The sequence below is a fragment of the Capricornis sumatraensis genome, chromosome 6 (genome assembly GCF_032405125.1).
Source record: "Capricornis sumatraensis isolate serow.1 chromosome 6, serow.2, whole genome shotgun sequence".
Classification (NCBI taxonomy): Eukaryota; Metazoa; Chordata; class Mammalia; order Artiodactyla; family Bovidae; genus Capricornis; species Capricornis sumatraensis.
In genome coordinates, this window is record NC_091074.1 from 46,437,959 (window position 1) to 46,463,332 (window position 25,374).

General features: G+C 42.4%; 1 protein-coding gene across 1 annotated transcript in view; it reads left to right on the forward strand.

Annotated features, from left to right (window-relative positions):
* Positions 1 to 1,392: 1,392 nt before the first annotated feature.
* GLDC (glycine decarboxylase) overlaps positions 1,393 to 25,374 on the forward strand; it is an 82,801-nt gene continuing 58,819 nt past the window's right edge. The window contains exons 1-3 of the mRNA XM_068973880.1: positions 1,393 to 1,647; positions 2,191 to 2,269; positions 22,096 to 22,231. Of these exons, the coding sequence (XP_068829981.1) occupies positions 1,393 to 1,647; positions 2,191 to 2,269; positions 22,096 to 22,231 (470 nt within the window). The remainder of the gene's footprint in view (positions 1,648 to 2,190; positions 2,270 to 22,095; positions 22,232 to 25,374) is intronic.

Here is a 25,374-nt window from a genome sequence, read left to right on the forward strand (position 1 = left end):
GGGAATTATAGTTCTCTCGCTTCCAGCCCCTCTGATCCATAGAGAATAGTCAGGAATGGGAAATAAACGCACACTGCTTCGGTCTTATCCCATGGCAACTAGCACCAAGGATATCTCCCAACTTTTATGAAGGCTATTTCAATTCCAAACTAGTGAAAAACTTAAAAAATATTCAGCCAGGCCTTCCTAGTTCACCATTCACCCCCTACCTGGCCTGCCACACACACACACACACACACACATTTTGCCTACAGTTTTCTGGTTTCAATTTTCCTGCCTCTCTGCCTACTCTCTGTGCCTGTGAGTTACAGAACCCAGGGTGTGCAGAATAAGACTGAAAGAGGAAGCTTAGAGGAGAAAGAGGACAGGTTCTGTTTTTCCCTAATCTTAGTACGCCTAATAATGTTCTGTCCTTCACTCTTCCTCCTATTAGCAGAGTTGGAATTCTGAAAGCTCATTCTGGTAAAAATCTCAAGAGATAGCTAGAGAGATTAGATTTCCAAAATATCCGGGTATAAATAATATTTCAACTAAGGTGACAGTGCAAAATGTATACCTTTGTATCTTTTGCATTTTTTATATCACACACACATACAGCCACCCCCCCCCCGCCCCCCGCGGGGGGGAGAGAGCAGGGCGGGAAAGGGGAAAAGAGAAGAGTTCAAGGCTAGTGTTATGATTGTAGTTTCAATGTACGATCTCTTTTTAAATACTATCCAGCTCTGTTAGATGCGGAAACCGAAGCTCAGAGGTTGGATTACTTGTTCATGATTCTACAGCTATATAAGAACTCTCATCTGCGCATTATTGGTTTCCACGAGGTATGACAGGGAGATACCCTAAAATTGAGACTAACTCACTCTATGAGTTTGGCCTCCCTGTCGGAATCACCTTCCATTTCAGCTGAATCCGCCAGGCACTTCGCCTGTGCCCTCGGGCACCGAGCGCAGGGAGCTCCCGGTCCCTGCATCCACTAGAGATGGAGCAGGGGTAACTGAGGGTGGAAGGCTCTGCGAGAAGAGCAGCAGGAGTCCGCGGAGGGCCTGAGGAGAGGGTAGGGAAAGGGGGCGGGGCAGGGCAGACCCTGCCCCGCCCTTCCGTTCACTCTCATTGGCCGTGCCTTCACTGGGCCTTTCCCACTGCCCACCCCCAGAACGACGCTTAAAGTGTGCGAAGCAGGTGCTTCGAGAGGAGTAACAAGTTTGCGCGCGTGTCCGGGATCGGCGCGGGACCCATTCATTGCCTCTGAACATCCATCTGTCCCTTCGGTCATCCTTCGGGAAGGGGCTCCAGCCACCTGGGGGCAGTCGCCACCCAGGGGACTACGACCAGAAAAGAGCAGAAACCCCGGCTGAGCCTCGCGGGCCCAGGCAGGGGACGGTGACGACCACCATGCAGACCTGCGCCAGGGCCTGGGGGCTGCGTCTGGGTTGCGGAGTCGGGGGCGGCCGCCGCCTGGCTGGAGGAGCTGGCCCCCGGTGGGCGCCGAGGGGCCGTGACAGAAGTAGCGGCGGCGGGGATAGCGGCGGGGCCGGGGCCTCGCGCCTCCTCGAGCGCCTCCTCCCCAGACACGACGACTTCGCTCGGAGACATATCGGCCCCGGGGACAAAGACCAGAAGGAGATGCTACAGGCCCTGGGGCTGGCGGTAAGGACCCCAACCCAGCTCTCCCGGGCCTCACCCCCGCCTCGCCTTCAGCCCGCACGGCCTCCTGGCCCCCACCAGAAGCCCCGCTTCGCTTCACTTGGGACCTGCACCCTGGTCCGGGGCTCTGGTGTGGAAGCCAGCGCGCGTGCTCGGTCCGCGTGCCCCAGACTTCTCCCACCAGCTTACTTTCTCCTCCACCAGCTCTTCGCGCCTCAAAATCGTATATTTTACAACCTAGTTCGGCCCTGCTGATGAGCTCTAACTTTGCAAGAGAAGGACCTCCCGATTTATCCAGTTATCCCCGATTGCCCACCAAAATCCAAGCCAGAGTGGCCGAATTACTACCCTAATTATTTTCCCCCGCTCTGAGTGATTTTTGGTTTGTTAAAGTTGTCCTTTTTAAAAAGAAACTCTTTTTAAAAATTAGACCATTTAAGTGAAGTCCCCACAAGCCTTTGTGTATGCAAAACACAGAGGTGACTTTTAGCTCAGAAGCACTTTCCTCTGCCTTCAGTGTTCACGAGCTTGCATTTTAAATTTTAGAGCGTTGATGAACTGATCGAGAAGACCATCCCTGCCAGCATCCGCCTGAAAAGACCCTTGAAAATGGATGACCCTGTCTGTAAGTAACCGGGAGACTCCATTTGCTCTGGCCTGTTTTGTCTTCTGTCGTTTCTGAGAGTCCATCTGTGGGTCAGGATTGCTCAGGAGGGAGAATGTTTAGATAAAACAGTGCTGGGTACCGCACGGGGCGGGAGAGGGTGCAATATGTTCGGCTCCCTGGAATAGTTCTCTGTCTCAGCGCAAGGAGCCAGCAAACTTCCTGGGGCGCGGGCGGGGTGGGGCTGGGGAAGGCAGTGCACAAGCAAGTGCGGAGGATTCCCAACTCGCCAGGCACCTGTCCAGATATGATTCGCCCATCCTTTGGCTTGCGAGATGTCCTCACTTCTCTGCAGATTGGGATACTCAGAAGGGAAAAAAGAACTGCCTACAGTCTTGAAATAGGGGAGTGACAAAAATGGGAGACCCAGACATCTGGCCTCCTACCTCAAGGTTATTTATATCCCAGTAGCTTCCAATTGTTCCATCTCAGATCCAGATTTTGTTATTTATACCCACTGAAGGGCATCAGTACTTTTAAAGTCTGAATGATTTTTAAGAAATCTTAATTTATCCACAGACTCTCTTAGAATTTTATTTTATATTTAAAAATATTTTAATGGTCTCAAGATTATTTGACATCTATGACTGAGCAAGAATTCACACAACACACACAAAATTCAAGTGGAGAGGCAGAGCTGAATTTTTTTTTTTAATAGGAAACTATTCTCCTGGTTTTGAATCATAAAAATGCTATATCTTCTGAAGTCAAGGGAAGAGAAGACAATTGGTTTGCTTTAGGTCTGGGGACAGAAAAGATATGTGGAAAGTAGGCTTTATTTTGTTTTCAAGTATACAACTTGAGTTATGAAGCAGGTCCAGCCCCCAGCTGACTGATGCTATAATTCAGGCTGTGCTGAGGGCTGCTCCCTTTATTGGTGTCAAATCTGAACCATTTCCCCTGATGGAAGGGACCTTGTTCATACAAGAAAATATGAACTTTTTGTCCGATTGAGACCTGGGGATGGCTGGAAGCTTTATTTATTTCAACTTTAGGAAGTCAGATTCGTTGGATGTTTAGCATAGTTATATGTTTTTAAAGCAAGTCATCAGTGAATATTTTAACAAATAAATTTCTTCCTGAGTCTTTCCAAGTCACAAAATGCTTAGGTCGGCCCTTTTACTATATACTGTAAAATGTTCTTTAAGAGCATCAGAGTCTAGGAACCATGGCCAAGTTATCTAGCCTCTTGTAGTGTCACTGCCTTTTTCCAGCCGAATAATTTGAACCTTGGGAGATTCCATTTCTCCCCCTTCCTTTGGAAGCAGACTTCTGATAAGTAATTTATAATTTATGTGTAAACTTTAAACCCAGCTTCTGTGAAGTTTGGGGCTGCTTCCATCTGGTTAGACTGAGGTGACTCAGGAAATATTGGACTGGCAGGAGTCTCCCTTGCCCTGAAGTAAACGGGCTCTCCAACAAAGCTTGCTTCTTGGAAGGGAGCTGGGAGTGGGGATAGGGAGGATGGGGGTGCAGAATGGATCAGAAAGGCATCAGTGTTTTACTCTGCAATGGTTATTGAATGTGCTCCACGTGGGGAGAGCAAATTGGTGCAGATAATCTCTAGTAGAAGCGTTTTCATTTACTGGTGGAGCAGCGTGATCCAAACCTGGTTTCACACGAAAGCTGAGTGCCTGTGTTCTGCCATAATCAGAGGAATCCTAGACCAAATATAGGTTCACTGAGTAGAGAGAAAACTAAGAGCTAGTACATGTCTTAAATCCCTCATTGCTGAATAAAAGAAGATTGTGAGAGCTGTAAGCAGTATGGCGATACTTGGGTTCTTATTTATAACTTTATGATCTCAAACCATTATGTAGTACTTAGCATGTACTGGGCTCTTTTTAAAATGTTTTTCATATATTAACTAAATCCTTATTGCAGTCGTATGAGGTAACTATCATTATCAACTCTGACTTAAAATGGACAAACCAGTCCTTCCCTAGTGGTCCAATGGTTAAGCCTCTTTGCTTCCAATGCAGGGATCTCTGGTCAGGGAACTAGGATTCTACATGTGTGTGGCGTGGCCCAAAATAAATACAAAAACCATGACATACAGAGGGTAAAAATCATGCCCAAGGTCACCACTGGTAAGCAGTGGAGGCAGAATTCAACCCATACAGTGCAGGCCCTGTTCACATTCCAGTCCTCTTCATTGTCCCCTAAAGTAGAAAATCCTTGTCCTGACGCTTCCTCAGTATCCAGTTTACAGGTGTCCACAAGCCCAACACACTGGAATCACTCCACCAGCTGCCCTGGTGGAAATGCCACAGTAGGCTGAGAGCCCAGGTCTGAGAACACTCAGGCCCACTGCCAGGGAGAGGGAAGGGGTAAGAGAGGTGCAGGGTCAGAGCTGAGTGTTGAAGGATAAGTAGTAATGCTCTGTTGGATGAGGCCAGGGGAGACTGCTGTAGCCAGAGGGAACAGATTATACAGGACAGAGTAGGCTGACAGAGTCAGGGAAGCATGGATGGTTCAGCTGTCATGTAGGAGGCTCCCCCTCCCCTCGGACATGTAAGGAAGTGCCTTGAAAGAATGCCTTGATCTCAGTCTTGATCTTCACAGTAAGCCATACTTTAGGGAAACAAACAAAGCTACTTGTTCATCCCATTCAAGTGAACCCCCACCCTCCACTGGCATACACAAAGGAAAAAAACTAGGATTTATGTCAGTGGAAACATTTGTTTCTCCAGATGGTGCCATTATGAATGATTTTAGATTTCTTTTTATTCTTCTGTTTTTTCTAGATTTTTCTACAGTAACTATTATTTATTTTGCAATTAATATAAGACTTAATATACTTTATGAATCACACCACTCACTTTCAGCTATGATATGTTTCTCTGTGTAGTATTTTCAGTGAAGTCATCTCAAGTGAACCAGACTGAAGTAGCCCATAACTTCACAGAAGCAGCAAGGTTTCAAGTTTACAGAAAACTGCACATTGCTTATTATGAGCATGCTTATTAGGAAGAGAGGGGAAACACTAAACCCTTAAATGTTCAAGTTATTTGACCTGAACTGGGCAGCTGAGCTGTCAGAATGAGACTTTTGATGGACTTGTGACAACCTAATGTTCCAACCAATATTGTTTAGAGTGATTTTAACAAATGGTTAATGGAGGGCAGTGAGCAAAGGGTGCAGTGTTGTGCAATGCAGCTGCAGGTGGCAACTCTGTCACCCAGGTGACCCACTCTTCTGAACTGACCCCAAGGACACCGACAGGGCATCTATTCTCCTAGCTGTGGATATCAGCTATCTTTCAGCTGGACTAAGTCTGTTGTCAGGTGCAGCCTGCAGTCTGTGACAAATCTCTCCTTTGGCCATTTCTGGCTTCTTGAGATCCCAGCATATATGAATTGTTATTTCATCTTTAGGATAATTCCGATGGATTCTTCTTATACAACTGTGGAAATAAACAAAGACCAGCCAAAGGAGAAAAGCAAAGGCTGTTTATTCTGAACTTGCTATAGAAGTCAGCCTTTTGTTTTACAGAGGAGTAGGAAGGCCTTCAGGAGCACCCTGTTGGCCTGAGCAAGATGTAGGTAGGCCAACAAAAGCAAGTCTTCCATCTAAAGCAGGATTTTCCTTGTGATTGCTTAAGGCTGTTTGTTCAGCTTTGTCTGGTTGGTTCTAGATTGGAAGCAGGGACCAAGATTAGTGTAGTTGTCAGTTATTAATCAAGTCCTGGCTCTTTTGGGCTGATTGCTAGAGAAGTTATTGTTTATTTTCTGCCATTGTCGCTGGAGATAGCAAAAGACAGCTTTCTGCTAGTCTAGTCTGAAGCAAGCTGGCTCAGGGGTGGTTTATTGTGGATTAGGGGGTTGGTTTCCTGAGCAGGTTGCTGCAAGTGGTAGGTGAAAATTTTATAGTTATATATGGTCTGGCCATTGTCTGTTTGTATGTTTAGACTCTCATAGTAGTCTGTTGTCCTTATATTTTTGTCATTAATTCTTATGGGGCAGACCCCTACTGATGTGACTGAAAGCTTGTACAGTCAACCTATTGCCTAAATTGTAAGTGTTTATGACTATTTACTATTGGCAAGGCATTGCGAGGATAAATGTATGAATAAACATAATCACTCTCTTCAGTGGGCTTATGTCTTAATGTGACTTGAGTTCAAAAGTTAAAATGTCCAAGATGTCATAAGAACTATGAATAAAATGCTGTAAATGTACAGAAATGATGTGAAGTTAAATAGAAAAACTGGGATTTCTGAAAGCAGTGTAAAAAGTTGAAATATATCTTTTATAGATATCTCCTCTATCTATAGAAACAAAGACAATATCTTTTTTATTGACTATGTATTTTTTTTTGTGTGTAAATATGTTATTATAAGAAGGAGAAAACTCAAAAAGGCAGCACCTTCAGTGAGAAAAATAAGATGGCAAAATTCAATGTGCTAGGCATGATTACAGAATTATTTGAGTATTATTATAGTCTCATCTTTGATGGCCTCTTAATAGAATAATTACACTGATGATTTGGGGGATTCTGGGATATTTTTCAACACCACGAAGCAGTATTTCAATTCTCAGGGGACATCCTACAATTTAAATCACTTCTGACACTATCTACCTGCATATAGCATCAGACTTCACATATTAACTCCCCATGACTGCCCCCACTTCAGATGTTAATCACAAGTCGGGATTGTCACCTGTGCTTCTGACCTGCTGTGCTCAGTCCCTCAGTTATGTCCACCGCTTTGCAACCCCATCAACTGTAGCTCACCAGGCTCCTCTGTTCATGGAATTTTCCAGGCAAGAATATTGGAGCAGGTCGCCATTTCCTCCTCCAGGGGATCTTCCTGACCCCGGGACTGAATGAGTCTCTCGTGTCTCCTGCCCTGACAGGCAGATTCTTTACCATTGCAGCACTGACGAATGAGCTATAAGTTGGATTCCTTCCTCTGGTTCAATTAATTTGCTAGCGTGGCTCACGAAATATATGGAAATGTTTCCTTATGTTTACCAGTTTATTAGAAGGATGTTATAAGGGATACAGGTGAACACCTAAATGAAGAGATACATAGGATAGGCAAAAGGTACAGGGGGTGGCAGAGGATGAGATGGTTAGATACCATCACCAATTCAATGAACATGAATTTGAGCAAACTCCAGGAGATAGTGAAGGACAGGGAAGCCTGGCATGCTGCAGTCCATGGAGTTGGACATGACTAAACAACAGCATAGGGTGGGGTCTGAAAGGGTCCCAAGCACAGGAGCTTTTGTCCCCATGGGACTGGGGTGCATCCCTTTCCCAGCACAGGAATGTAGTAGCCATTCTAGAAACTCATCAAATCTGTTGTTTTTATAGAGCTTACTCTTAAGCTCCTATGCCCTTCCTACTTCTAGAGGTCAGTGGGTGGCCCTGAGAGTTCCACCTTTCCAGTCACTTGGCCTTCCTGCTGACCAGCCCCATGCTGAGGCTACCTAGGCACCCCACTCTCATCTACGACACCACCCTTATAGCAGAAAGCGAAGAACTAAAGAGCCTCTTCATGAAAGTAAAAGAGGAGAAAAGTTGGCTTAAAACTCAACATTCAGAAAACTAAGATCATGGCATCCAGTCCCATCACTTCATGGCAAATAGATGGGGAAACAATGGAAACAGTGAGAGACTTTCCTTTTGGGGCTCCACAATCACTGCGGGTGGTGACTGCAGCCATGAAATTAAAAGATGTTTGCTCCTCGGAAGAAAAGCTGTGACCAACCTAGATAGCGTATTAAAAAGCAGAGATTTCTTTGCCAACCAAGGTCCATCTAGTCAAAGCTTTGCACCAAGTGAGAAATCTCACTCTTTGTAAAGTATCATTCTAAGCATTAACATGTTTTGGACTATCAACTTAAATAAAGAGGTAAACTGAATAAAGAACCTAAATAAAGAGGTAAGCAAGCTCAAATCACCGGAAATCTGAGTCTATGTGGGAGCAGCAGAGGAGGCACAGTCTGGGAGGCACCTGCTGTAGAGGCTGCAAAGGTAGCTGAAGGTCTAGGGTGGGTTGTGTTTGTGGGCAGGGAGCACAGAGAGAGGGCCATCTAGCTGGAACCCAGACAGTACGTTTGTTGGCTTGATTATGGAGAGATATTTGGTGGATGTTCATTGGTCTGGAGATAAGTCCCAGCCTTGTAGAAATCAGGTATTTATAGGAAATCAATTTCTCAGTCCTCAAGTTCCATTCTTCCGAGGGAGCAGGTATGAGATTCTCCATTTTCATATCCTTAGATTCCATTTTGGATTGGCATCCTTTCACAGGACTTTCTTATTTTTTGACATACAAACATACAAACATGCTGACGTAAGGTGATGAGGCACCAAATAGGTCATGTGATTGAGACAAAGAACTTAAAATGTAAAACAACTTTTTCCCCTTCACCTTGGTAAAGGATCATGGAATTCATCCAGCATCATCAAAGATTTTATATAAATGAAGTTCTTTAACAATATGTTAAAGTATTGGTTCTTCTTTGGAAAAGGTGCTCTATTCCTTATCTCTTGCTTTATAAGAAATTACTACAAAACACTGGCTTAAAACAACAGCAAACATTTATTATCCTCATAGATTCTGAGGTCGGGAATCCAGAAGCAACTAAACCAGGGGGTTCTGGCTCTGAGTCACTCGTGAGGTTGTGGTTCCACACTGGTGGATGCTCAACCAGAGCTGGAGGAGCCAGTTCCATTCACATGGCTGGGAAGTTGGTGCTGGCTGTCAGTGGGAGGCCCTGGTGCCTCCTCACACAGGTCAGTCCACATTCTGCTTGAGTGAGTGTTTTCACAGCATGGCAACTGGATTCATGCAGAGCCAGTGATTCAAGAGAGAAGGAAAGCCAGGCAGAAGCTATCCTTTTTATAACCTCGCCTTGAAAGTCCTATAGTATCATTTATATCATATTCTGTTCATTAGAGTGAGTCATTAAGCTTGGTCCAAATTCAAGGGAAGGGGAATTAGTTTCCACCTTTTGAAGGGAGGAGTGTGTAAATAAGATTATAGACATAATTTTTTAAAATAGACATTCCTTTTCAGAGCAGTTTTAGGTTCACAGCAACATTGAGCAGAAAGTACAGAGAGGTCCTGTATAGCCCTCGCCTCCCCAAATGCAGAGACTCCTTCATTGTCAACATCTTCCACCAGAATGGTACATTTGTTAACAACCAGTGGACCTACAGAGACACATCATCATCACCCAGAGTCTAAAGTTCATGTTAGCGTTCCCTCTTGGTGTTGTGCATTCTGTGAAATTGAGCAAATATATACTGATATGTAGCCACCATTATAGCAGCATAAAGGGTTTTTTACTGCCCTAAAAATCTTCTGCAAACATATTTCTTAAACTATCACATTCATCTAAATTAACATATACTTAGTATTATAAATGATAATGAATTTTACCTAACTTTAAAAAATATTCAGTGCTATAAAAATGAAATCAATTATACCATGTTTTAAATATGGCATTACTCTTGAGGACTGTTAAGGTACATAGAGCCATTTGCTCATATCCTAAATCTCCCAGCCTAGTCCCCTTTGTTACCATCGGGTTATAAACTGTTGTGTCCAGATCTACATCTATGACCTTCTCCATTCACTTTCATGCCTCATTTATTGAGAAACTTCAATAGAAAATAAGATACTGCTTAGGCACTGAGAATGCAAGAGTCAGGAGGTAAAGGGTGATAAAGATATGATCCCTGACTGTAGGTTCAGATAGTGAATAGCTCCTCAGTTCTACAAATAGGGTGAATGCTTGGGCTGAGGTTATGGCATGAACAGAAGGGTGGAAGTGTGAACATGCATGGTTATTTGAGGATGGTGAGTAAACTATGTATAGAATATTGAGCTGCTGAGATGTATAGAAAGCAAGATATGAAGGGCCCAAAGCTGTGATAAAGGATTTGTTTTCCTGTACGTAATGGGGAGACCTTGACAGTTACTACAGAAGGAAGTATACATTCAAATTGTGTTTGGCCGAGTGCCTCTGAGATACAGGCAAGGGGGCCAACTGGGAGCTTATTGGAGAGGTTAGAGGTGAAATTTTAAATGTGCGTTAGTTCAGGTCTACCAGGAAGCAGTCGCTACAAGGATATTAGAGTTGGAAAAGTGGGAGCAGGGGAAGACTAGGGAGCTTTTAGATTGTGACGCAGGTGGAGAAGAGGGATGAAAGGAGAATTGGGTAAGAAGAATCAGAGACTGCAACACAGATCTAAAAAATTTTGGTCAGTCTGCGTGGAGTCCTTGAGCCAAAGTCATCCTCCAGAGTCCCCCATCTTTACAGAAGTGGGCCTGCGTTCATTCTACTGGGCTTAGTAGTTGTCTGGGAGTAGCCTGGGAAGTATGCTTTGGTACAAACATGGTGGTTGGCCCAGAGGGGCAGCAGGTTGGACTGTAGGTCAGTTTCTAGGCTGAGTGTCTTGGGGTGATGGTGATATTAACAGCATGAACAGGGAGAAGAGGAGGGTCCTGGAGGAAGATGAGACTATGAGTCTTGTTTGAGGAGAATTGAATTTGAGGTGTTGGTGGAATATGCATTTGAAGAAGCTAAAGCAGTAGTTGAAAATACAAGTCTAGAGCTCAAGAGAAAGACTAGAATTGGAGTTATAGATTTAGTGACTCTTCTGAATGAATTAATGAGAGTGAGCAAGATTTCCTAGTGATGGAGTATTGGGAAGAAAGTAGAAGCCAGGACATGGGGAAACAGCATGGAAAAGGATGGACTGCAGAGTAGCCTGAGATGAAGTAATCCAAGAGGCCAAAGGATAAATCTTAAGTCAGGGCTTGTGGACTTAGTGTCAAATTCTGAACTGCTTTAGGGATCAGAGGTAAGAAAGTCTACCTGATGACGTTAGGACACTGCGGTGGGAGGAGTTTAGGGGCTGCCTGTCTAAAGATCTGTGTGAGAGACAGAGAGGGTGAGACTGAGTATTAGAAAAGTGAGAACGTGACCATCTGGGTAGTGAGGAACCTAAATCACCTTGCATGGAAGACCTGCTGACATTTGTTATGAGGTTTTGTTTGTTTGTTTGTTTGTTTTCACTGTGTTGAGTTCTTTTTCTTTACTGTGTTGGGTCTTAGCTGCTGTGCGTGGGCTTTCTCTAATTGCAGAGAGTGGGGTCTACTCTGGCTGTGGTGCGTGGGCTTCTCATTGTGGAGCAGAGGCTCTAGGCACGTGGGCGTCAGTAGTTGCAGCATGCAGGCTCAGTATTTGTGGCTTGCTGGCCCTAGGGCATGTGGGCTTCAGTAGTTGCAGCCCTTGGGCTCCTTAGTTGTGGCTCGAGGGCCCGAGAGCATGCAGGCTTCAGGAGTTGTGGCACACTGGCTTGGTTCCTCTGCAGCATGTAGGGTCATCCCGTCCCAGGGATGAAACCCCTGTCCCCTGCATTAGCAGGTGGCCGCCAGCAAGGAAGTTCCCTGCTGAGATTTGATGCCTTGAATCTATGAAGTTTGCAAGGGTCCCCTCATCCAACATCATTTAGTGACAGGGGAGCAGAAACAGAAATGGGATGTCTGAGTTTAGCTGAGGTGGAGGATTGGTGAAGTCAAGTGGCCAAGGACTTCAAGGCCCACATAGGCTGGGAGATGTGAGGCACATTGGGGTGGAAGCTCAGTGACCATGTTATGGGAATGAGATTGGGGGCCTGACCTGCTAACCTGAGTCAACTCAGAGCCCTAAGGAAGCTGGTCAACAGTGAGGTTGTGAGCTGCTTGTCGGAGGGTAGGTGCTCTGGCTTCTATTCCTTATGTCCTCTTTCCCCCCCGACCAAATGACACTGTGCTTTACTTTTAGAAATCTTAGATCTGGTTTTGACTACTGAGGTTTGTTTTACTTGTTAAACGTGCAGTATTTTAATAAAAATGCAAACTGGGGATTTATTTTGTAAGGATTCTCAATGTCTATATCATCAATATACTAACTGATTAAACAATAAGGAAAGAAAATTTTGGAAAATATGAAATTATTGCAGTCACTGAACTTATTTCACAGAATTTGCTTCATAGCTGCAAGTTTCTATTTAGAAATGTTTCTCTGAAGCTTGTGCCTTTAGGGATGTAAGAACAATTTGCACATTGATTTGTCTTCGTGGATTCTGTAATGCATGATTTGTTGTGAATATTGAGCTAATTATGTGTGGGGGTTTAGGTGAATTTTCATTCACTTGCATTTTCTGAGCACCTACTATATGCCTAGGAAACCATTATGCCCCTGCCCACAAAGAGGTTATAATTTAGTTGGTGAGATTCTGGGGTGGATTACAAATTTCTCCATATGCCTGTATTCTTTATGTATCTCCTGGGTGAGAAGGTAGAACTGTAGGGACAAAGAGGCATCAGAAATGCGGATTGGATATGCCTTGGCTCCTCCAAGCTGGAAGTACCTGACAGAGGGTTCTAATTCCTGAGGGTCATGAGGGGCTAGGTGAGGTTGGGTGTTAATTGGCTGAGCAAGAAGATGGGAAAGAGCCTGGCAGGATTGGGGATGGGGCATCAGGCCTGTGTGGTGCTGCCCAGACCACGTCCTGATACGTGGGATGGGCTCCCCCCTCCCAGTCTTACAGAGTTTTCAGTTTAGAGTTTCCATGTCCTTCTGCAGCCCACTCCAGGATTCTTGCCTGGGAGATCCCATTGACAGAGGAGCCTGGCAGTCTACAGTCCATGGAATCGCAAGAGTCGGACACGACTTAGCGACTGAACAACAGCAAAATTCTGCATTATGCAGAGCTTATGGGTTGGTTTAGCTTCCTGGACTGAACAGATTCAGTGATTCAACAGACTGTGGTTGGGCAATTTCTTCACCAGGGAAAGAAACTTGACAGATAAGAGGGAGTAGGGTTTATGGGCTAAGTAAGTGGGGTTAAGCCTGGCTTAACCCCACTTATTTATGGAGGAGGGAGAAAGGTTGACCTTAGAGAAAGGCTGCACATGGGGACGGAGTTAGAGGGCAAATTCTGGCTTTCACTCAGGAAATCAGAAAATCCTGATATATGCTATCACCCATGGTTTGTTTATGTTGAATTGAGAGCCCCTGACCCCACCCCATGTTCCTGAGCAGCTTTGAATCCAGGGATCTACAAGTTGGCAAGAAAAATGCTAAGTCAGTCTCTGTCCTCACATTCTAGCCCCAGCTTTTCCCTGTAGCCTCTGGCAGAAAAAGGCCTCTCTGGGCAAATTCAAATATGAGTTTGTTGGTTTTCAATCCTGCTGATTTCCTTGGAGTCCTTTCCTGAGCATCTTGCCAAGCACACGAAGGGCAGGGCGTGGGAGGATGGCTCTTGCTGGTTGAGTGGCTGCTCCACTCTGGGTGCTGCTGGGCTGCATGGAAAATGCTCTGAGGACAGCCAGCCACTGCGGGGACTGTAGGTATCTTCACCAATGTATTTCACAAGGAGGATTTTGTTCTGTGCATAACATTTTAATTTAAAATTTTTTAATAATACAGGCATATTGTCTTGAACTCAAAATCATGAAAAGATACACAGGAAAAAGCAAGAAGCCTTCTCATTTATCAGTTTCTTAAGAATCATCCCAGAGCTATTCTGTTAACATATAATATGCATATACATTAATTTTTTAATATAAATGGTACAATTATATATACTCTGTAATAACTTAGGCATATTGTTTTTAGATTGTCTAAAAAGCAAAAGAAAACATTTTCCTATATGATTGTGGCAAAAACAATCATCATATTGAGTGTTTGGGGAATGGGTTAAGAATGGGGAATAATGTATATGTATTTGCATTTGTGTGTGTGTGTTGGAGTGTAACAGGTATCTTGACCCATATAACCTACGTGCTCAACATTTTCCCAGTTTTTGTCAAAGTTCACATATGTGGGAAATTAAAACCTAGACCTAGCAATTTAACAGCTAAATCAGCTTATTTTCTATCAGAAAGTATATTTGGAGTAGTGGTTGGTACAGAGTTCTCCTTGATATTTTAGGTGAAAGTGACAAAGGAAAGGCTCTTTTGTGGCATTATGAAAGGAGGAAGCGTTCATTCTGAATTCTGAGAAGCAGGAACAGTGAGAGACCCACCTGCAGATTCTCAGGGAGTAGTACCCAGGTCACTGAACTCTGTTCCTGGTACAGTAGGACCAGGGCATTATGCAATGTGCTGAGGTAGAGGAGTAAACAAGGTCAGAAGCAGGCATTTATTCCACAAGAAAAGAACTTACTGTTCAGATCGCTGAAGGATTGAGGACTTTCATGGCTGGGAAGGCACAGGACTGGCTGCTGTATGAGGCCCTAGGCAGGCATCAGGGTGTCTCTATGTGGTTTTGTATTTTTTTTTATTGGAGTATAGTTGACTTACAAAGTTGTGTTAGTTTCTGGTGTACAGCGAAATAATTCAGATACATTTATGTGTGTATATGTATGAATTATATTGTTTTTCATATTCTTTTCCATTATGGTTTATTATAGGCTATTGAATATAGTTCCCTATGTTAAACAGTAGGACCTTGTTTATCCATTGAAGTATTTTAATGGACATTCCCTTTCTCATTCTGTCTCATTTCCTCCCTTGTTTGTTTCATTGTCCTTCACATTCAGGAATATGGTTACTGGAATTGGGCCTGTTTACAGGAGGAAGCTGTTTTTGTCAAGTTGGAAGGACAAGAGTGAGGAATGTGTGCTGTTGTGGGGTTCACTCTGGGGGGAAGTTGATCTTGCTTCCTCCTCTTTGTCCACACAGCTTTCCTTGGGCTGTGCTATCCAGCATTCATATGACACAACTGCCTTTTTAAAATGCTTATCTTACTATATGGGGGGAGAAAGCTGCCACTTTGGAATGAAGCATCCCACGCTATTTTCTCTAGAAAGGAATTCATTTCCAAGGAAGAAAGGAATGTAATCTGTTGTGAAGTACAATGGGGTACATTGCATGGTTAGGATTGGGGCTTTTATTTAGACCAATCATGACCCCAACTTGCTCTTAGAGACTGTTTCTACTGTGTTCCATTTCAGACAGGTTCAGCAGTAGACCTCTGATAGTGGACTTTTCCCTTTTTCTTCCCTTTTCTCCATGCCTGTTGAATCTTGGCATCACTTAACATATTAACTCAAACCCTGGGATCCTAAATGCACTCACTGAGTTGGCTCTTCTGCTGATTGGACCGAAGTAAGATTTCATTAGTAGGTGTGAGAAATGGTGACCAGCTAACAAACATTGGAAATAATTCAGACACTCACTAAGTTGTGTGTTTGGGAAGTGGTTTTCATTAAATGTGAATGGTAAAGTCTGAAGTCTAGATTTTTTTTCATAAAATTGATTTTTATTGAAATACAGTTGATTTACAATGTATACCGTAAAGTGATTGAGTTATATATCAACACATATTGCTGAATTCTTTTCCACTATAGATTATTAGAAGACACTGAATATAGTTCCCTGTGCTATACAGTAGGTCCCTGTTGTTCATCTATTTTATATATAGGAGTGTATATCTATTAATCCCCAAGTCCCAATTTATCCCTCCTTCCCCTTTTCCTCTTGGTAACTGAAAATTTGTTTTCTGTGTCTATGAGTCTATTTCTCTTCTGTAAATAAGTTCATTTGTATCATTTTTTAAACTACACATATAAGTGATATAGTATTTGTCTTTCTCTTGATTTAGTATGTTAATCTCTAGATGAGGTCTTGATTTTATCACAGTAAGAAGCAGCTTAACTCTGTTCTTCAAGTCACAAACTGTCTTGGCTTCTATCTGGTCATGATGAGCAATGGATGAGTGAATGGTAAAGTTTTCTCAGACCATATAACTTTCAGAAGCATGACCAAGTACTTGCCCTACCCTTGGTGGTTCACCAGTGTCCATTAGCTCGATGTACAAAGACTACTCATTCTATCAACTCACTGTGTCCCCAGTAGAAGGTAAATTGATCATCAAGACCAGGCTGTGATGAAGACCAATCAAGGAATACAATTGTCCCCAGTATCCAGGAGGGATTGGTTTCTGCCCCCTTCCCCGACCCTACCCCCACACCTCCCACCCCTAATGGATGCCAAAATTGTTAAGTCCCTTATATAAAATGGTACAGTATTTGCATATAACCTACACACAACCTCCCCATATACTTTAAATCATCCCTAGATTACTTAAAATACCTAATACACTGTAAATAGCAAGGAGAGATAAGAAAACTTTTCTCAGGGATCAATGCAAAGAAATTGAGGAAAATAATAGAATGGGAGAGACTAGAGATTTGTTCAAGAAAATTAGAGATACAAAGGGAACATTTCATGCAAAGACAGGCACAATAAAGACAGCAATGGTATGGACCTAACAGAAGCAGGAGAACAGGTGGCAAGAATGCACAGAAGAACTACACAAAAAAGATCTTTGTGACCCAGATAATCACAATGGTGTGATCACTCACATAGAGCCAGACATCCTGGAGTGTGAAGTCAAGTGGGCCTTAGGAAGCATTACTACAAACAAAGCTAGTGGAGGTGATGGAATTCCAGCTGAGCTGTTTCAAATCCTAAAAGATGATGCTGTTAAAGTGCTGCTCTCAATATGCCAGCAAATTTGGAAAACTTGGCAGTGGCCACAGGGCTGGAAAAGGTCAGTTTTCATTCTAATCCCAGAGAAAGGCAATGCCAAAGAATGTTCAAATGACCACACAATTGCACTCATCTCACATGCTAGCAAAGTAATGCTCAAAATTCTCCAAGCCAGGCTTCAATAGTATGTGAACCATGAACTTCCAGATGTTCAAGCTGAATTTAGAAAAGTCAGAGGAACCAAAGATCAAATTGCCAACATCCGTTGGATCATTGAAAAAGCAACAGAGTTCAAAAAAACATCTACTTCTGCTTTATTGACTACTCCAAAGCCTTTGACTGTGTAGATCACCAGAAACTGGAAAATTCTTAGAGATGGAAATCCCAGACCACCTGACCTGCCTCCTAAGGAATCTGTATGCAGGTCAAGAAGCAACAGTTAGAACCAGACATGGAACAATGGACTAGTTCAAAATTGGGAAGACTATATCAAGGCTGTATACTGTCTTCCTGCTTGTTTAACTTAAATGTAGAGTACATTAAGTGAAATGCTGAGCTGGTTGAAGCTTAAGCTGGAATCAAGATTTCCGGGAGAAATATCAATAACCTCCCATATGCAGATGATACCACCCTTATGGCAGAAAGTGAAGAACTAAAGAGCCTCTTGATAAAAGTGAAAGAAGAGAGTGAAAAAGCTGAGCTTAAAACTCAACATTCAAAAAACTAAGATCATGGCACTTGGTCCCATCATTTCATGGCAAATAGATGGGGAAACAGTGGCAACAGTGAGAGACTTTATTTTCTTGGGCTCCAAAATCACTGCAGATGGTGACTGCAGCCATGAAATCAAAAGACACTTTCTCCTTGGTAGAAAAGCTATGACAAACCTTAGACAGCATATTAAAAAACAGAGACATTACTTTGCCGACAAAGGTCCATCTAGTTAAAGCTATGGTTTTTCCAGTGGTCATGTATGGATGTGAGAGTTGAACTATAAAGAAAGCTGAGCGCCAAAGAATTCATGCTTTTTAACTGTGGTGTAGGAGAAGACTCTTGAGGGTCCCTTGGACTGCAAGGAGATCCAACCAGTCAATCCTGAAGGAAATCAGTCCTGGATATTCATTGGGAGGACTGATACTGAAGCTGAAGCTCCAATATTTGGGCCACCTGATGCAAAGAACTGATTCACTGGAAAAGCCCCTGATGCTGGAACAGATTGAAGGCAGAAGAAGGGGATGACAGAGGATGAAATGGTTGGATGGCATCACTGACTCGATGGTCATGAGTTTGAGCAAGCTCTGGGTGTTGGTTTTGGACAGAAAAGCCTGGTGTGCTGCGGTCCATGCAGTCACAGAGTTGGACGCGACTGAGAGACTGAACTGAACTGAACTACATACAACCGCCCCATATACTTTAAATCATCCCTAGATTACTTATAATATCTAATACAATGTAAATGGTATATAAATAGCTTTAATTACAATGTGAATGCTATCTCAGTTCAGTTCAGTTCAGTCGCTCAGTCATGTCCGACTCTTTGCGACCCCATGAGTCGCAGCACACCAGGCCTCCCTGTCCATCACCATCTCCCGGAGTTCACTCAGACTCAACGTCCATCGAGTCCGTGATGCCATCCAGCCATCTCATCCTCGGTTGTCCCCTTCACCTCCTGCCCCCAATCCCTCCCAGCATCAGAGTCTTTTCCAATGAATCAACTCTTCGCATGAGGTATCCAAACTACTGGAGCTTCAGCTTTAGCATCATTCCTTCCAAAGAAATCCCAGGGTTGATCTCCTTCAGAATGGACTGGTTGGATGTCCTTGCAGTCCAAGGGACTCTCAAGAGTCTTCTCCAACACCACAGTTCAAAAGCATCAATTCTTCGGCACTCAGCCTTCTTCACAGTCCAACTCTCACATCCATACATGACCACAGGAAAAACCATAGCCTTGACAAGATGGACCTTAGTCAGCAAGGTAATGTCTCTGCTTTTGAATATACTATCTAGGTTGGTCATAATTTTTCTTCCAAAGAGTAAGTGTCCTTTAATTTCATGACTGCAGTCACCATCTGCAGTGATTTTGGAGCCCCCAAAAGTAAAGTCTGACACTGTTTCCACTGTTTCCCCATCTATTTCTCATGAAGTGATGGGACCAGATGCCATGATCTTCGTTTTCTGAATGTTGAGCTTTAAGCCAACTTTTTAACTCTCCTCTTTCACTTTCATCAAGAGGCTTTTTAGCTCCTCTTCACTTTCTGCCATAAGGGTGGTGTCATCTGCATATCTGAGGTTATTGATATTTCTCCCGGCAATCTTGATTCCAGCTTGTGTTTCCTCCCGCCCAGCATTTCTCATGATGTGCTCTGCGTATAAGTTAGATAAGCACTGTGACAATATACAGCCTTGACGTACTCCTTTTCCTATTTGGAACCAGTCTGTTGTTCCATGTCCAGTTCTAACTGTTGCTTCCTGACCTGCATACAGATTTCTCAAGAGGCAGGTTAGGTGGTCTGGTATTCCCATCTCTTTCAGAATTTTCCACAGTTTATTGTGATCCACACAGTCAAAGGCTTTGGCATAGTCAATAAAGCAGAAACAGATGTTTTTCTGGAACTCTAGCTGTAAATATGATGTAAATGATATGTAAATAGCTGCCAACACATGACAAAATCAAATTTTGCTTTTTGGAACTTTCTGAAAAGTCTTTTTTCTGGAATGTTTCTGATTCTTGGTTGAACTCCGCAAATTTGGAAGCTGTGGATCCTGAAGGGCCTGCTATGTTCACATTGGCCTCAAGCCTGGAGGATCCCAGGGACAGGGGAGCCTGCCGGGCTGCTGTCTATCGGGTCGCACAGAGTCAGACACGACTGAAGCGACTCAGCAGCAGCAGCAGCAGCAGGTGGAGGCAGAGGCCACAGGAGCTTGGAAATTTTGATCCTGTAGCGATTAGAGTATGTCTGTTACAGGATTAAAATTTGTATGTCTCAAGTTTGAACATATTTATGCATCTAACTCTTATCTACAATTAATTATTTTCTTGTTATTTTATGGTAATGGCCTCTAAATTTTTTCAAGTGTTTTATCCAGGTGTGTAATATGTTGGCAACTGTGAGTGGTGCTGCTATATATCTGGAAGCCCTGAACTGATGTAGGATGTGGCAGTGGGTCCCTGGCTAGTAGAGGGGATGGTGAAAGCATACGTGCAGGACAGGACGAGGGAAACAGGAGGCTCTAAGAGGCAGAAGGCTGCAGACCAATGGACAAGAAAGGCACTGTGCTGTCACTGAGGTTCTTTCACTGGACATATGAGCTTGCACTAACATCTTCAGCCCTGCTGGGAGGTAGGAGAGAATGTGTTTCTTTGTAAAAGGAAAAGTCAGATTCCTCCACCATTCTAGTTGAGAGTTTAGGGTCTCCAGATAAACATCAGCATCTCTCATGGAAGCTCCTGATGTTTTATGTACTTGTCTAGGTTCTAGGGAGAGGATAGAGTTTAACTCACTACACTCCCTGGCCCATCTCCCTCCTGGACTATTGTGCTGGCCTCTTACTATCTCTCCCTATTTCCCCTCTGACCCATCCATAGTACCAGTAGAATCATCTTCTATTATGTGGGGAAAAATTATATTATTCAATACCCTTTGTCGCTCAAAGGTTAACCTCCTGATTTGACAAAGTCCTGCAAAGACTGTTCTCATTTGAGGGCTGGACCTTTTGTCCTCCTGGCATAGTATGGAACAGGGACCTGTCCTCCTTGCACAGGATCTTAATTGAAGCTGGCCTTGCTGAGTTGGGTGTCTGCCAGGCACTGCTAATTAATCTCCCTTCCTACTGGGCTTCTCAATCACTGCACCCTAAGAAGCCTTTGGAAAGTGACTGCATTTCTTGCATGATTATTCCTAAGGATACTGTACTTGGGTATCTCTGCAGATACTGTTTTATTGTACATCCACTTATATGTCCTAAACTTTCAGTGAAAGAAGGCAAGATTGTCCATTATAAGGCAGTTGGGTTATATTTACTCATGAAATTGATACTTACAAACTGATACTTCTCTCTTTTGTTAGCCTAGTCTGACAAACTGACACATCTCTCTTGAAATTTATTTACTGTGAAAACAAATGGGATGGGAGGGCATGGCCAAGGGTGAAAATGTTTTCATTGAGGATAAAGGAGGATTAATGAGAATAATAGTCACTTAGAGTTCAGTAGAATTAAAACATTGGGAAGCATTTTCCTAGCCAGTTTGCTATCTTAGATGGCTGTGCCTAGATTTGTAACAATAAAATCAATAAATTCCAAGATTCAGTGACTGAGTCCCTGAGATCTTAAAGCGGGTAGACATTTGCCTAAGTAGCTAAATCTCACTTAAACTTTAGTAGCTATATGCGTATGATCTAAGTTTATGCAGAAGGGCAGAGAAAGAAGCATGTAGGTCATCTGTATCTAGAAAGTAGCTTTCAGTATAAGTGCTATAAATGTAGGAGATCTCAGTCTGGCCCATTGCGGAAAGTATTGAAGTTGGAATTCAACTTGGTAGTTAATTTAAAGCTGCATAGCCTTAGCTGAGTGATCCTCTTCAAGCCTCAGTTTCCAGAGCTACGTGGAAGACATTTGGTACAATTCCTGGCAAAGAGTAAGTACTTAAAATGGCAGATGCCAATTATTATTTTGTTATTATATGAATGACCCAAAACAGGGTCTTGCCTGTATCTGAGAACTTTTATAATTACTCCTTAATTACCTTAGTGCCTTAATGAAAATGCTGGTTAAAACTGCATGTGGTTCTTTTATTATAATTTATATTTTCTTGGTTGAGTGAAGGGTCTTTTATAAGTTATAGCTATAAGTGATCAGCTACTTAAAAAAGATCCTTCATATGTGTTATTTAAGACATACCAACTATTGGCATAAGGCAACTTAAAAGGGTAAATACTATTTACTAAGAGCAGAAATTTTATTTAGTGTAAATAAAACATGTGAAGGGAGCAGAAAAAACCTGGAATGAGGCAAGTGTTAAAAATTGAGAAATTCTGTCAAACACCACCAAAAAAAAAGAGCCACAAAAAACTGTGAAGAGTAACTGAGGGCTGTATGGCAATTTTTTTTTTTTCAGATTTCTGCATCTAGTTCTTAGTGTTGCTAAGAGGATGATTCTTATATTTTCCATATAGCTGTTCTCCTCATGTCAATATTGAAAAAAACTACGGCTCTAAACTATACCTAGAGCTCTCTTTGAGATATTTTCTCTCTGTAACATTTCTTTCTTTCCCACAATCAGGTGAAAATGAAATCCTTGCAACTCTCCATGCCATTTCCAACAAGAATCAGATCTGGAGATCGTATATTGGCATGGGCTATTATAACTGCTCAGTACCACAGACAATTTTGCGGAACTTACTGGAGAACTCAGGATGGTAATGTATTTCTTGATGAGAAACATGAGTGCTCTGATTTGATCTGCATGATTCTTCTGTGCCCCAACTTCCTCCCACTCCCCGCCAAAGTCTCAGAACTTGCCATTGTGTGTTGCTCAGGGCACAGGCTAGACTGGGTGGGAAGCACAGTATCTTTTTGTCTTTTGTCTGCTTTTGCAGAAGCACACAGGTAGTGCTGGTTGGTGAGGACATTTGTCCTAGATACAGTGAATCACGTCCCATCATTAGAGGAGCCAGATCTGGCCTAATCACTCCTGCACTGCTGTTAGTTTCAGTATGGTTCATTTCTTTATTCATAGGAGAACAAGAATAAACTGTCAAAGAACTAGTGTTCTTGCCAAGTGTGTGTGTGCACATGTGTGTATGTGTGTGTGTGTGTGTGTGCTCATGCATGCACCTGCGGAAGTATTTGTATTTCTGAGGGCTTCGTTTCCACTGGGGTATCGGTAAAAGTTTGGATGGTAAGTTTGATTTCAAAAGCAAATGGCCTGTCTCCTCTTCCTTACAAAACAAGCCTCAAGAGTACATGAATGGACTGCACATTCCAGCCGTCTGAATACTGGCCAGCAGTCTCGACTCTTGGTGGCCGAACAGAACATTGACCATATTGCTTCCTGGCTGTGAGGGGATGTGTTCATTTACTTTAGAGCCACCAGAGTTTTGAGAGGTGGACAGTGCTGTTTGCTCTTCAGTCCTAGTTTTGGGGTGATTTTACGTATTGTTCCTTTGTATTCTCCGAAAGCTGATCTGAACCAGAGGGTGATACCAGCCCTCGCCAGCCAGGACAGGGCGGGCTGTGCACATGAGGGTGGGTAGACTTCACATTATCACCCTTCTGAATGGTTGTCATAGAGATGGAACCAACAAATTCCGCTGACGTGAGGTGAAAATAAATGAGGAACATAGCCTCCAGAGAATACAAACATTTGGGCTCTTATAAGAAAATTTACATTAGGCCTAGATTATACTTCATGGGATCTACTTTTGAAATTTTCAATTGCTGATAATATATCAGTTAACAAATATCAAAACATTTACATTTTCTTTGTGACTGTTTCTGTTTTGTATAATGTTGGCACTGCAGTTGAATGGAAGAATCTCATGAATGTTTGTCCTACTGCAATCCTCCCCCCACCTCCATTTTTTTTTTTTTTTTGGTCACAATCATAAAGAATACTGATTATTTTGGAATAAATGTTAATGCCATGTTGAATGTATCAAGCATCCTTTTTAAACAGGACAATATGCCTTCTTGGATATGCAGATACTTTTTGTTTTTCAATATTCAGATACATCTAGGAACAGAAACTGATTGAGTTAAAATCAGTTGGAACATAGAAATTGTAGATCACAGACATTTTCTTGATCACTGGTTGCCTGAGGCAACTAAACCCTTTTATGTAGGATGGCAGGCCCTGTGCTAGCATTTTTCTCCTGAAATGAAGGTTTATTTAGTGTCTCCAGGCTTGAGACTCACCCATCTGAGTTCATTAATAAACGATTTTTAAGACTATTTATGCCTGTTTAGTAGTGTTTAAAAAAAAGTGTGGACAATAAAAGAAGTTTACAAGTAAAAGTAGTAGGATCATATAATTACCATCTTTGCAAGAAAATAATTTTAAAGCTTTCAGCTTTTAGCAGTGCTAATTAGCATCAGCCTAAGCTTAGACTTAGAGCAAGGAGAAAAAGGCTGAGCAAGGGAAGGGAAACATTATATCCCAAAATCTGTTAGCCAAGGGATAGCACCGTCTTAGGTATGAAGGACTATGTTTGGGAGGTTTGGGTCTTTTTCCAACAGGTAATTGGGAACCTATCCCCACTCAAGCAGGAAAGGTAAACACATATTTGCACCAGAAATATTTGATAATTTCCTGTTTTAAACATTTTGCTAGGCTGGTAAGACAACAAAGAAATGGGTGGATTTAGGATGACACAAAGAGCATGTGTAACATAATCATCAAAAAAAGATTGTGAACATGTTCCTGACACACAGAAGATAGTTAATAAATAGTAGCCAGTGTCTTTAATATTTAGAATATAACAAATAAAAGGAAAGTAAAGATTAATCTTTCCACCCTGAGAAAACTACTGTTTACATTTTGGTTCACACATTTCTATAAATTTACAAAACCAGGATTGTGGTATTTTATATTTTACTTTTAAAATTAATGTATCATGAGCATCTTCTATGTCAGGAAATCTTTTATATCATTTTCACAACCCATAGTATTATATGCATGTTCTCTAATTTATTTAATCATTCTTCTTTTAGTAGACAGTTTGTTACTCATTTTTCAATATTATATTCAGTGCTATGATGAATTATTTGGATGGGCTGGCTGATACATGTATATGCTTAGTTTTGTGTGTGTGTGTGTGTGTGTGTCTAATTCTGTGCCTGTCTACATGTCAAATAATAATAGTGAGTAAAATGAAAATTTCATGTTAGCAGGCAATTTAAGCATATGTCTTTCTGTTGCAGACACATGTATAAAGATCTTATCTGATCTGAGATCACAGTTGCCCCTTGTTGATGCCTTTTGCATGACCCCATTTCTGCTCAGATTCCCTTTCTACTTTGTCTACGTTACGTATTGTGTGTCTCATTTATTCCGGTTCACCAGCTACTTAGAATCTGGCAAACTGATTTACAGTTGCTAAGCTAGGCTGTTCAAGGAATTAATTGAAGCAAAAATGTACTCTGCTGTACAAACAGTGTGAACAGCACACACACACACTACTATACCAATGAACATTTCAGGGAAATTATTTCACCATCTTAATGTTGTACTGCTTGGTAAGGTAAGCCCCCCACTCTCTCCTCCCTCAGAGGTAAGAAGACATTGATTTCAAAGCCTTACCAAGAAAAAAAAGATGGGAATACACTGAGTGTGATTACCAACAGGAAAGAAAGGAAAACACTCTTCAGGCTTGGAGGAATGAAAACAAAAGAGATAGGAAACAATGCTAATCACAGGTGGGAACATGGACTCCAGTCTGACACACTTTGGTAGTACAGTAAATGGATTCTTGATGAAAAGATCCCTCTGTCCCAGGTCTTCAGCCATCCTCTCATCTCTCATTTTATTTAGAATATTTATCACTCTAAAGTGATTTCATGT